At 46.5% G+C, this 13,476-nt stretch overlaps 1 protein-coding gene across 7 annotated transcripts in view; it reads left to right on the top strand.

Annotated features, from left to right (window-relative positions):
* ClC-a (chloride channel protein 2) overlaps window positions 1-13,476 on the top strand; it is a 37,433-nt gene that overhangs the window by 18,418 nt on the left and 5,539 nt on the right. For 3 of the 7 annotated variants that reach the window (XM_025297306.1, XM_011151699.3, XM_025297307.1), the window contains 3 exons: window positions 11,886-12,171; window positions 12,344-12,555; window positions 12,916-13,436. In XM_025297306.1, the coding sequence (XP_025153091.1) occupies window positions 11,886-12,171; window positions 12,344-12,555; window positions 12,916-13,436 (1,019 nt within the window). Of the gene's footprint in view, window positions 1-987; window positions 2,022-2,515; window positions 2,604-10,066; window positions 10,760-11,885; window positions 12,172-12,343; window positions 12,556-12,915; window positions 13,437-13,476 lie in introns of those variants that run through there. The other 4 variants (XM_011151702.3, XM_011151701.3, XM_011151696.3 and 1 more) reach the window with 4 other exon arrangements.

Here is a 13,476-nt window from a genome sequence, read left to right as displayed (position 1 = left end):
ATTCGCGAGCGCAAATTTGCTCGCGCTAGGCGGGCCTTTTGAGCGCAACGCGGCGCGCAACGTTATCTGTTTGCATCGCGCGATCCGACGGTGGATCAAACAAGCGAATTTATGGTTCGATCGGTCAACACACAGCAAAGCGGAGCGAGCTCTCTTTTCGGCTCGTTACTCTTGGCTACGTTATCTCGGCCCTCATTTAAATGTGCACATACCTCTCTCACGAAATTCACTGAACGTTTGCACCGCTGGAGAGGAGGTAGCGTGAGGGGAGAGCGAGAGAGAGAGCGAGAGAGCGAGAGAGCGAGAGAGCGAGAGAGCGAGAGAGAGAGAGAGAGAGAGAGGTCTGTAATCGTTGTCGATATTGTGACGCGCGAATGCAATCTCAGTGATTTTCCTTTCCTTTCTCTTCTTTTCGTCATTGTTGTCGTCGTCGTGGTCGTCGTTGCGGAATTGATCGTCCGAAGAATAACGCGGGCTTCGGCGGAGTCATCGATCGGAGTTGACGCTGGGCTGGCGCTGGTTAAGACGGCCATCCATCAAATTACGCGGTAATTTTGGTCAATGATAACTCATGACTTTGAAGGCAGCTTCCTACGAGCCCTCGTCGAGGGAAGTAGCCAATTGCCGTACACGGCTTTCGTACAGTCGCTACTAGAAATGCCGCCGATAAGATTTCCCCGACGTTCTCTTGCGTCTCGACTGTCGACCGATCAATCGCGTCGCGCGGCGACCTCGCTCGAATTTGGATTTTCCGCCGAGTTGAGCGCGAGAATTTTGCTCCCGCGTCCTACGTTCTCACGGGCGAACCTCACATTGCGAACGTATTCGAGATTGTAATCAAATTACAGAGCATCGTCGAGTCCGAGATGTTTCATTGGGCAATTACTCCCGATTATTCCCGAGAGAGGAGTTTGAGGAGAGCGAGAATGCGAAAACGCGCAGCGAGCGAGCGCGTCCTCGTCGATGCGAGACTCGTCGATCACGAGCTCGCTCGAATATACCTCGTACTCGAGATTCGTCCTTTCGAATCTCGGCGACGATTTTCACGACGACGAAGGGCCGGCCGACGGATTCTTTCAGCGTTGCGAGCGTAGCGGCGCGAGGTAGCGAGGTAGTGTCCGTTTTGACAATCGGCAATTTGTGACCGGCTGTGAGGGGGAAAATCGCGCTTGTGTGCGCGCACAGCCGCACACGTCAGTGAGGCTAATGAGACCGTAAATTGGACCCGGCTATAGGGCCTCCTATCTGAGAATTGCACTTGCTTGTTCTCTCTCTCTTCTCGTTGTCAGTCTGACTCACTGACTGACTCTGTGTGTCCGCGACGCGTTGTGTCCGCTCGCGATTCTCGAATTCGCAATTCGCACAGGTACTTCCTCTCGTGCTCCCCGTGACGCCGCCCGCGTTCGCCAGTGTCAGTGTTCAATTCAGCCGGTCGACTCGTGCTCACTATAAAAAGAAAAAAAAGACAGCGAGAGAGAGAGAGAGAGAGAAAGAGAGAGAGAGAGAGAGGAAGGTGCTGCTAGTGTGTGGGCGTCGTTAAAAGACGAGGCCATTATTCCACGCGGAACGGAAACCGTGCTGGCCGTGCTCCCGCGAGTTCGATGCGCGAGTCCGCGCGGAGGAGATTGTCAAGACACAATCGAGCACGACCGAGCGCGACAATAATCCGGCTGTAATTCTTCGCGAAGGGCTTTTTTTCGTTTCTTCGCGGAAAATAGCCGAGAGCGCTCGCGCGTTCGCGCCGCGCTCGGCATGCGAACGAGGAGGTCGTGAAGCGTTAAATGCGTCGCGACTGCACGCGCGAACGAGCGTATAATCCGTGAAGTCGTCGGGACCGAGCAGAGGAGAGCGAACCGCGGAGAGCCAGTGAAAATGGCGAGCCAGGCCGCGACGAAGGAACTTCTGGAGGAGACTCTACACCATCATCCGGAAGGTAGCGAGGAGGAAGTGGACAAAGAATGGGAGGAGTTCACGAGATTAATGGCGAAATTAAAGGAAAACCGCCGGAATAGACCGCACAGGTACGCACGTTACGTACGCGCGCGGATCTCCGCTGCTAGAATCAATTTTACCAGCGTTAGAAGTACGAAAGCGCAAAAGTTGCCGAAAGCAGAAACGAACGCCGAACGGGAAGCGCGGAAATCTGAAATCCGTCGAGACAGAGAAAAGAAACGGCAGGAAAAAGCACTGGATTTTGTATCCAGTGCAGGCTGCATCAGCTGTGTATATTTTCTAAAATGTAGAGTCGTTCGACCACACGAAACGGAAGCGCGCGCGATGCGTTATAACGCGACGCGAGTGTAAGCGACGGAAATTCGTGTGAATCTTTCGAAGCGAACGGCGGCCGAATTTCTGCGATTTTCTGACGCGCGCGACGCGCGACGTTACGATTATATCCGGGAGAAATTGGAAATTAGAATTAACGATGATGTGTCAAAAATGACAGAAGAAAAAGAAAAAGAGAAACATGACATGATGAATTCGTCGAAAATATTCTGGGATATTGTTTTGTTAGACCGTCGCAGGCGTTCTACCCATGTCCGCCACCGAATCCGGACGAGGAGCAGCAGGAGTTCGATCCTTTCGACTACATAAACACGATTGTAAGGAACCTTCGTTCTCTCTTCCGTTTGCCGACTGTTGCATTACATCTCCCGAGTGTATGCGAGCTTCGTGCGCGAGCATGCAGCTTGCAAAATATATTCTTCTCCTTGACAACTGCGATATCAAACGCGATATCGCGATGCTACTCCTGAATACGCTCGCCTCGGTCGTATCGGGATAGAACTCCGGAGAGGACGAGAAAGTCGCACGAGATTTGTATTTTATGAAAATGGAAATGTTCACACTCGGATCTCTCCCTCTCGCTCTCTCTCTCTCTCTCTCTCTCTCTCTCTCTCTCTCTCTCTCTCTCTCACTCTCTCTCTCTCTCTCACTCTCTCTCTCTCTCTCTCTCTCTCTCTCTCTCTCTCTCTTCCTCTCTCTCTCTCTCTCTCTCGCAGAATTCACGGCGAGAATTGCGCGAGAGCGTTTCCGATCGCGCGTTACGCGTATTGCTAGATTGTCGCGGCTTCCCATCATGATAACGACCGCTAAAATGATTTATAATTAAATCGTGGCTGCCGCTAAGTGACAAATCCTGAACGGGAGAGCAGCCTTGTCAGCTTGCGCGAGTCTTGAGATGCATTTGTATCGCAACGTTCTCATTTGTTGCACCTTAATAAGTTACACTAACAATAATTCGTGTTGTTACGCGCGTAAGAAAAGCCGATTGGTGTACGCAGTACACCATTTTTTTACAAGTTGAGATGCGTTACCTCAGCTTAGTGTTTATAATGCAACTTTTTTCAGTGGCGATTAGTGCACTTTGCAACTGACTTCTGGCTGTCGACGAGTCTCGTCGACGTCCAGGTCGCGTCGGAGATTTTCTATGGTTCGTAAAAGCATGCCCCACATCACACTGAATCCAATAACGCGACCCTTGAACGATTGCCAAGTAGGCGAGAGCCTACATTTTAAATAAACGCGTCTCCGCGAGACGCGAGATTGTTGCGGGAGCGACGGAGCGCCTTTTCAATGTCGAAGTGTGCGTGGTCCATTTTCCCGCGAATCATCGCGATGATTTACGATGTTTGCACCGTGATGACTTTCTCCATTTCCACGTACACAACAATGTTACATGTCGGAATAATTGTCTGGTGAAATGAAATTCATCACGATGCAGACACGTATCGATCGATATCTTATCTAACCTTTGCGCGATAAGAAAATACTTTCGCGAAGCGAAAGCGAGCTGAATTTCGCGACAGTACCGTATATATGTATATACAAGCGGAACAAGCAGCTCGAAAAAAGAAAAAAGAAACTGACTCGTCGTCGTACACTCGGCAGGAACGTGCGTACGATAGACCTTGACTCGCGCGACGTGTTACACGAGATCGCCGGCCACGCGGAATCGTGTCGTAATCTCCCGAGCAAATTTAGACGCCTCGTTATCCGCCGCCTCACGAATTTCGACGAATTCTCTCCGCCCGGATCGCTCGGATGAAAAAAAAAGAAAACGCAGTCGTAAAGTCGAATATCTCCGTGTTCTCTCTTCTGTCTCTCTTCTCTCGCGGTATCTCGCTCTGTGTCCTTTCGTAAAATATGCAAATGTGCTCGCACAATTACGTACGATCTTACGCCGTCTTGACGCGCGGTCTCACCGCGCTGCGGAACGACGATAAATATTTCTCGCGGTATTTGTAACATACTTTTCCGCGTCGCACCGGTGCGATTTACGCCCGACGTTGTCGCGAGACAGATGGGACGTTCGCGATTTATCGGCGATTCCTGCGGCCGACGTGGCGCGGTATTAAAACAGGCCGCATCGTGAATTCGTCAAGTCCATCCATACGAGCGACAAGCCGGAGTGGCGTCTCCTTCCTTCCTTCTCTCTCTCTCTCTCTCTCTCTCTCTCTCTCTCTCTGTCTCTGTCTCTCTTCGAGGTGAAAATTGAAAATAGCGACATCGACGGCTTGTTACTTTACGAAACGAGGAAGCGGCGCGAGTTCCGTGCGCAGTTCGCGATCACGCGCGTTCACGCTTATTATGAGCTTACTATGAGCCTTACGTTAGTCAGCGCAATTAACTAGTTTTGATCGACTGCCAACCGATGGATTCGTGACGGTGACTCGAGAACGCGAGACTTTTAATGACACGATTCTCCAGGTGTACGCGCGTCGTGCGCGACGCCAGTCGCGAGGCGACGAGGAGGCGGGGAAACGCGAGCAAACAAGAATTAGCGAGCGACACGTTCGCGTTGATCGCTATTATTTTAACACGTTGACCACCTCGCGCCGGTTTTCGCGCTCGATTACGTGCAAGAGCTTCACGGCTGGCGATCGAATTGCCAAAAGACATGCCGAAGAGACGTGCATAAATCTTTTACCTCGGCTTTTTCAATCGGCTCTTTCTCTCTCTTTCTCTCTCTCTCTCTCTCTCTCTCTCTCTCTCTCTGTTAGACGTATAATTACACGTATCTTCTTTTGGATGAGATAAATGATGAACGATTTTTTTTTTTACATGCAATTAATAATATGTTTCATGAGTGATTTAACGAGACACAGTGTGAAACACGGATATGTATAGTCACGCCGTCGGTGTCATCGGTGATTTCCCAACGTGTCGTGTCGTATAATTAACGAAACGACTGTCGTCAGACTTTTGACATATCTATATCGACACATCGATATCTCCTAATATTCTTCTTTACAATAAACATTCGGCTCGTCTCTCCCCCTCTTTCTTTTATCCTGTAGTAGTCTGGTAGTGTAGTAGTAGTAGGCGCGATTTTCATCACGCCTCACCTGCAGAGTGCTCAAGACTCAAGAGAGTAACAGATGATACTCGTCTCCCCGATGGTGCACCGCGTCGCGTTCCGTGTCGTGTTCCGCACTCGCGTATCAATTCGCGGAATAGTTGATGATGTAAAGGAGTACGCGATCTTTGCAGCAACCTCCTCCCGAGTAACGCTTTTATGCGCGTGAATGAGTTCTTGAGGACTCGTTATGCTTATACGAGCACGCGTGACTAGCATAAAGAGATTCTCGTGTTACTATATTACACATATACGCATGCATACATACATACATACATACATACATACATACATACATACATTCGCATATTTATATACATACGCGCGCGCGCGCGCGCACACGCAACATGTATGCACATATGTATATTATAACATAGGTTAGATACATGGGTTCTCTCGATACATGCAGCTTCCAGTTGCAGCAATGCACCATCTAAATCGAGTCCTTCTTTACACTGGCTAAAACCAGGCATCGGAACGTGTTAAAATTGAGCGTTAGTGTGTTATTTTGACACATTAGCTGGCGTTAAGGCACTAAGTGCGTTTTCAGAATAATTCGTTTTCTGTGACAAGAGTGTGTTTTAATTTTACACACTGCAGAAACGTGTTACTTTTCCTCAACAATCCCGTGACACACGTAGAGCGTGTTTTACTTAGACACAGAATGATAATCATGAAATACACTGGGAACACTTGGATGATATATTGGATAATGCACCGAGTCACGTAACACACCAGTAATGTGTTCATGATAGCACACTAATTTTGTTGACACACGTTCAAATGAACGCATATATGTGTTAATTAAAAAAAGAATACATGCGAGAAAAATACAAATCGACAAAATCGGCGATTACTCGCATGCCTTCCGAAAAGTATTGTATCTATTGAACAAATTAATGCAATAACAACTTGCTTTCGTATTATTACAGACTAAAGATCATTAATTATATGTTATTCATTATTATACGTTTAAACGTAATATGTTAAATAACGCGTGTCTTAAAACGGAAGAAATGTGTAAACAAAGATCCATTCGTTTACACGCTTGTGTTTCATTTCAAAGTAACACACTTGGATTTACAATGTTGCTCGATTCATCTTCACGCTCAACACACTTGAGGTGTGTTATTTTAATATACCTAACCATTAACACACATACAAACGATTATGTTCTTTTAACACACATACATGTGTTAATTTAACTTGCTGATTGTGTATGTCTAAAGTGGAGACATACTTTAACACGCTTCAAGCATGTTATCGCAACACACGTCAGTTTACAGTGTTACTGGTGGTGGCTTTTAAGTGCAATGAGCAACATGCAGTCATATGCTCGCTTGATTTAATTAATAAATTATCTAATTAATATAAATTATTAATTATTAATTAATTAATAATTATAATTAATATAATTTAATATAAATTAATTAATATAAATTATCTAATTTTAACGCAATAACGTTGATTACACGTGTCGATTACACGTATATGATGATTGTGAAAACAGCCACGCTGCGTACACACATTACACGAATTGGGAGCGAATTCCAATAATTTACGAAATTATCCGTTCGCATTCTGACAGGTGAAATTTGTCAAATGTTTATTTTCCGGCCGACTCATCGATCTGTACTGCCAGTCGAGCGGGTTCAATTACCGAAATTGAATTAGAAGCCGTTTGCTCAATGAGAACGTAGTCATGTCAGCGTTTACGTCACACAATCGCGTGCTCAGGTGTTGTTCGTTCCGATCTAAACGATCAAAGTTGTCTGACGTGTGTGTGTGTGTGTGTGTGTGTGTGTGTATGTGTGTTTTACACAATGTTTTCATATTTAAATAGACCGCGTTGCATGTCCCATTAGCATTATCGGTGTCATCAAGTTGGACGTATGTGAGAATCAAGGTACAAACGACTGTCAGATATAAGAGGATTCTCAAGCGCGCGTTGAAAGGAGAAATCGGCGAAAGAAACCGAGTCTCAAGGTTATACGTAAATTTTCTCGCACAAACTGCAACAATTTGGATCGCAGCTGTTTCGGCTCATCTGTCTCTCTTTCTGTAGGGTGCGATCCTCTCTCAGAATTTTCCCAGATGCAGCACAGAGATTCCGACTAGAGTTACCAAATTTGCCTGAAAATTGCTTATATCGCGACGACACAATTGAGAGACGATTCTATTCTTATCCCAAACACGACTCTCCGACGTTTAGAATAGAAACAAACAGCGTGTAGCTCCTCGAATTCTGGCGTGGTGTTGATCATACGACAAGGCGTATAACATTGCCACGCGAATGCGTTAATCGTACACTTATCTGCACGAACAACAAGTCTCGCGAACCGTCGCTGCCAAAAGCTGCGAGTATCACCTATCAGTCACATCCGAGATCATTGACGTTGCGGTCGAAATCGAGGCTGACAAGTAAGAAACCTCGGGGAACGTCGGACGCCGATTTGTTTCCAATTTTTCATAGCTATTTTTTATGCCAAAATATGAAGAAATCTGTTGTCATTTTTAGTTTAAATTAATTCTTTCAATTTTTTCGAAATTTTTCAAGTTTTGTACACACAAGTACGCTATACGTATTACTTATACGTATTTAAAACAGTATTTCTTAAAAATATATATATATCTGATTTGTTGAAACTTGCACACACACACGTCGCCGATTATGAGCCAGAACCATTTTGTAAAATTCAAAATGGCGGATCTAATATGGCTGACGTCATTGTTGAAAAAGTGTTCAGTTTTATGCTACATTCGACGACGTTGGGTGTTATCTATCGGCTCATGCTATCCAGCAAACAAGCTCATTTTAACGTCAAGATCTGGCAAAAAATGAACAAGAAATGAACAAAAAGAGAATAAACAAAAAACTTGAGAAATTTCGAAGAAATTGAAAAAATTAATTTGAGCTAAAAATGATAAAAACGGATTTCTTCATATTTTGACATAAAAAATAACTATACAAAATTCGGCAAACAAATCGGCGTCTGACGTTTCCCGAGGTTTACTTGCGAGAGTCGTCGCGCTACCAGCGGCGATACTTCTTCCTCTTTCTCCTCCTCCTCCTCCTCCTCTTCTTCTTCTTCTTCTTCTTCTTCCTCTTCCTCTTCCTCTTCCTCTTGTTCTTTTTCGAAGCAATCTCTCCCGGATAACGTGAAACATCATTTACATCGACACCACCAATCTCGATACGATTCCCGTTCAATGTCTCTCGCATTCTCGACGACGCGGCGATCGTTGAAAAAACGCGACTGCTCGACGAATATCGGTAAGTAGTAGACAAGGAGGACCACACAGTGCGCCTTGTGGCGTCTTTCGCGCCAAGTATGTATTTTCGCGCGCGGAAATCGTGATGGGGGGTTCTTGCATAATAATGAGTAAAAGAGCGAGGACATATCCTGAAAATTAACGCGCTCGCGCCGCGCATTTTTACGTCACGTCGCCGGCCGACGTGAATGATCGCAGCTTATTCGGCAATAAACAATAGTACTTCGCCCTGTCGACGCTGCCTGGCGACGCTAAAAATAGCCGGATTTTGACCGTTGCCAAATTTCAACAAATATTCCCGCTGAGGCTCGAGAACGCAGACACCTACGAGACGTCGTCGTCGTCGTCGTCGTTCAGTTTGCGCTCGCATGCACACACGCATAGTTGCATTGTTTTTCGCTTTGTTGCGGAATAAAGAGGAGCAGCGTCGCGAAACGCGAGAAACGGCGAAAAGTCCAACGGGTGATTTTTAAGTACCTTCGAGTGGTGCACGCTCTCCCGTTGTGTGTCGGCCAGCTCGCGAACTCCTGCAGTCGCGAAAAAATCGGAACGTCGGTCTAGATCCGCGAAATCCAACACACCCGGGGCTAACTGGCGTGCGCGCGAACTTGATCGTCGTCACGATCGTCTGAGATCCTCGTTATGATCGAGTTCGCCTTATCGTTGCTTTTTCGCCACGCCGGATCTCCCAGACTCGAAACGACGTCCGAACGATTATTATTCCTTGAAATTGACTCTGCACCGTGTTGCACCGACAATCGCGAGAGCTTCGAGCGTCACTCGATATCTCATCGGCCTCGGGCCGGCCAAGTGAACCTACCAAGATCCGAGGAAGACTACCGGACTCGTGTTGAGCAGCCGCGATTACTCGGTCTAATTTTCGCCATCGGACACACAGGACGATTCCGGGCGTCTTGTCTCGTCGAGGATCGCGAGCGTGGCTCTCGCGAGTGTTTCTCGCGGTGCAAGTGACGTGGCGTGATCATGGGGTGACAAGGTGGCCTTCCCAGCGCCCAGGGCTTGACTTCGGAATGCGCTTCGCGGCTGGATCTGCCCGAACCTTTTAACCTTTAGAGGACCGAGAAAGTTGTTTCCTTCGACTTTTTTTATTTATTAAGTATTGAAACTTTATCATTAACATCATTGGGTTGAATGACGAGAAAGATGGCGCCACTTTCGATATATTGGCTTCCGGTCCGGAAGAGAATCAGGATCCTGTTTTTTTTTTCAGTTTTTTTAGTTTTTCAACTTGATGTTATTAGATATTATTAGAATAATTGTTCAACATCATTTTAGGGAAAAAAGTTTGACAAATGACGAATGTATGAAAATTTTTATACCGCAATTTATGAAGTAGAAGGCAGTCAAAATGCATCATATGTACTTATATACATCAATTTATTTCGCAATAAATGCATACTTTGTCGAAAATATGAAAAAAAGTAATGGAAAAAATAAGAGGACTGTGATGGTTTTACAATAACATTTAGTAATTTTTCTTGGTGTGGTGTACAGTTTGAAGCACGGTACAACGCAAAGAGGTGCATCAGGTATTCACCGTAAATGAACAACAACAACAACAACAACAACAACAAGTATAACAACAAATATTATCGGCTCGACAGTCATATCACATACAGAGTTTGCATAGTTTCGCCGATCCTGTTTACAACAAATCGAAACTGGTACGATACAAAGCGATAAGCGTGTAAGCGAATATGAAATGTAAAAGTAGAATATTAATGAATTAAAATATCCTACAATAGTAAGTTAAAACCTGACAAATTGGTTTTCGGGCCTTCAAAGGCAAAAGCAATTAAGAGAAAAGAAACCAATAAATTGGTTTCCGGTCCTCCAAAGGTTAAAAGAGCGACATGCGCTTGTACGCTGGCGACTTACGAATCGGCTTTGAATACGCTCGGGGAAAGAGCGTCTCCTCGCGCGCTCCTTGTTGTCGAGTCCGCGAATAATTCGCGAATAATTCGCGATAATTCGCGAGAGACGGAAAGATCGATGTCTCGAGCGCTGAATCTTCAGTACGACCTGGCTACTTTTCACTCGGCTTTCGTGCCGACTATGATCCTCAACAGGGCGTACTACGTCTCCAATGACGACTACATTGCGAACGTAAGTGCGCGGTCGCGTGGTCAGTTGGATCGGCGGGCACGCGCACATTTGACCGGTTTGCTTTGCGAGAGGATTCAATTTTGCTTAATATTCACTCACACTGAACGCCGAATGAATTTGTCGAGTCGAGAAGTTCAACAAGAAAATGCCGTTTGCCTCGAAATTGCCCGTCGGCATTTATCGATTAATACTTAATCATCTCGTTTGTTCTCTCGACTCCGCTAAATCTTCAGTTTTCTCGCGAAGGGGTGGCTTTCTTCGCGAAGAACGCGTGCGCGTGATGACTCCCTCCCCCACGGCATTGATTGATAAACAACAATTGATTGACAAACAATGCTTTGTTAGCAATTGTTGTTCACGCAGCAAGGGTGTTTCGCGCGCCGCTGATAAGCGCGTTATCTCCCGCCGTTCGTGAATCGTACGAATTACGCCGATAGCGTATCAGCGTGCAGATAATCGTGACGCATGCAATCATCATCGTGTCAGCGAAGCTGGGTGAAATGCTCCGCTGCTGATGGGCATGCATGATCTGAATATATTACGTACAAATATATTACATATGATACAAATATATTTGCTGGAAAAATATAAAAATCCGCTCGATTTCCGTGGCGAGTTGCAGATTGTCCAAGTCGAAGCCTTTTATTCTGGATGTGCGCTAACTCATTAACTCAGGCCAGTGTCTCACTTACGAGACGCTTCTTTTTCTCCTTTATACAAAATCGCTTGATTGATATATGTAATTTCACTTAATTTTAATTCTCAATAGTACCTCGATCGGCACTCAGAGAGGCTTCAATCAAAATCATTCTGATGCAAATTCTGAGACTTTTCTAACAAACTAAGTAAACAGCCTGACATCTATTATATATTCGCAAATTTTTGCGAAATTATGATCTTCAAGCGGAATTATTATCTCCAAGTCACTCCAAGTTTGTCGTCTTTCTCGCACAAATGTTACATCCAACTATAATACCTGTTACCTTAATTTGACGCATCGAAAGAGAGAATCACCGCAGCGTTCGCAGCACGTCCAAAATAAGCGGCCTCGTTTCCTAACTCGCGCGCGCGAATCAGCAACTGCTGAAAAGTAACGTGAGATATCGCTGCTGTCCGTTACGCGCAGATGTATGGCCGCTACACGAAGGACCTGGGTGAGTACGCGAAGGAAGAGGCGCGGAGACTCAAGTACCACGATAAGGCGAGGCGGAAGTACGACAAGACACGGGCCGAGGAGCTGCGAAAGTCCAGACGGGGTCCCCTGTGCAGAAAACTGCTGGCCTTACTGGCCTTCGCTTGGAAGCATACTGGCGCCCGGTTAGGCGAGGACTGGGTCTTCCTGGCTCTCCTCGGCATCATCATGGCTCTCATCAGCTATGCCATGGACCGCGGCATCTCCATGTGCAACAACGGTCAGTCAGCGTTCTCAGTCAGCGGAAGTCGCGATATTTGCGATTTGCTGGGTTGCACACTACCCTCCCCCCCTCCCCCCTCCCCCCATCCCGCCTCTCGATAACGAGTCTTCGCGTACGAGAGAGGCTAACCAATCGCGTTGTAAAACAAAGTGTGCTTTCGTTTCACCAGCCAGGATATGGCTCTACCATGATCTCACGACGCATCCGGCGCTCCAGTACCTGGCCTGGGTCTCCTTGCCAATGTGTTTGATCCTCTTCAGCGCCGGATTCGTGCACATCGTCGCGCCGCAAAGTATCGGTTCCGGTATCCCAGAGATGAAGACGATTCTGCGCGGCGTAGCGTTGAAGGAATACCTGACCTTCCGCACCCTGATCGCCAAGGTTAGCTGATAACAGTCGCGCGCGATAATAATCCGCCGAGACGACGAGATCCGCGTCTTCTCGTCTTAACAGCCGTTAACAGCCAGAGCCTTGTTTCTTTATTGAGTGATTAACGTTTTTTTTTTTTCTTTCTTTTCTTTCAATCAGAGAATCGCTTGATTAATATATATATGTATATATATATATATATATATAAAATTGTATCTTGACGTCTGTCGCGTATAGTTTTATTTTTACTTTTTACGTTATTATTTCAGCATCTAATTCTCGGTTTATAGCCATGTATCTTCATTGAGAATTGAGTTCGAATAACACTAATCTGACTGACTTGTAAGGAAAGATGATGTTGTATCACCGAAGGTGATCGGTTTGACGGCGACTTTGGGCTCGGGGTTACCACTCGGTAAAGAGGGGCCGTTCGTGCACATTGCCAGCATCGTCGCGACTCTTCTCTCCAAATTGGTGACGAGCTTCCAGGGTATCTATGAGAACGAGAGTAGGAACTGCGAGATGTTGGCGGCCGCATGCGCCGTCGGCGTTGCTTCCTGCTTCGCCGCGCCCATCGGCGGCGTGCTCTTCAGCATCGAGGTCACCACAGTGTACTTCGCGGTGAGGAATTACTGGCGCGGTTTCTTCGCGGCGGTGTGCGGCGCCACGATGTTTCGTCTGCTGGCGATCTGGTTCCAGCGTGAGGAGACCATCACGGCGATGTTCGCCACCAGCTTCACGATGGATTTCCCATTCGACCCACAGGAACTATTCGTCTTCGCCCTGATCGGCGTCGGTAGCGGATTGGGCGGTGCTTTCTACGTCTGGCTACATCGTCAATATGTTATCTTCATGCGCAAGAACAAGAGTATGAACAACTTTCTGCAGAAGAAGTGAGTCATCCGCGTGATTTCATCTTCTCTTCCCTCCGTC

Source organism: Harpegnathos saltator, unplaced genomic scaffold (genome assembly GCF_003227715.2).
Source record: "Harpegnathos saltator strain DR-91 unplaced genomic scaffold, Hsal_v8.6 scaffold174, whole genome shotgun sequence".
Taxonomy (NCBI): Eukaryota; Metazoa; Arthropoda; class Insecta; order Hymenoptera; family Formicidae; genus Harpegnathos; species Harpegnathos saltator.
The sequence above is the reverse complement of the archived record's forward strand: the minus strand, read 5'-3'. Positions and strand labels throughout refer to the sequence as shown.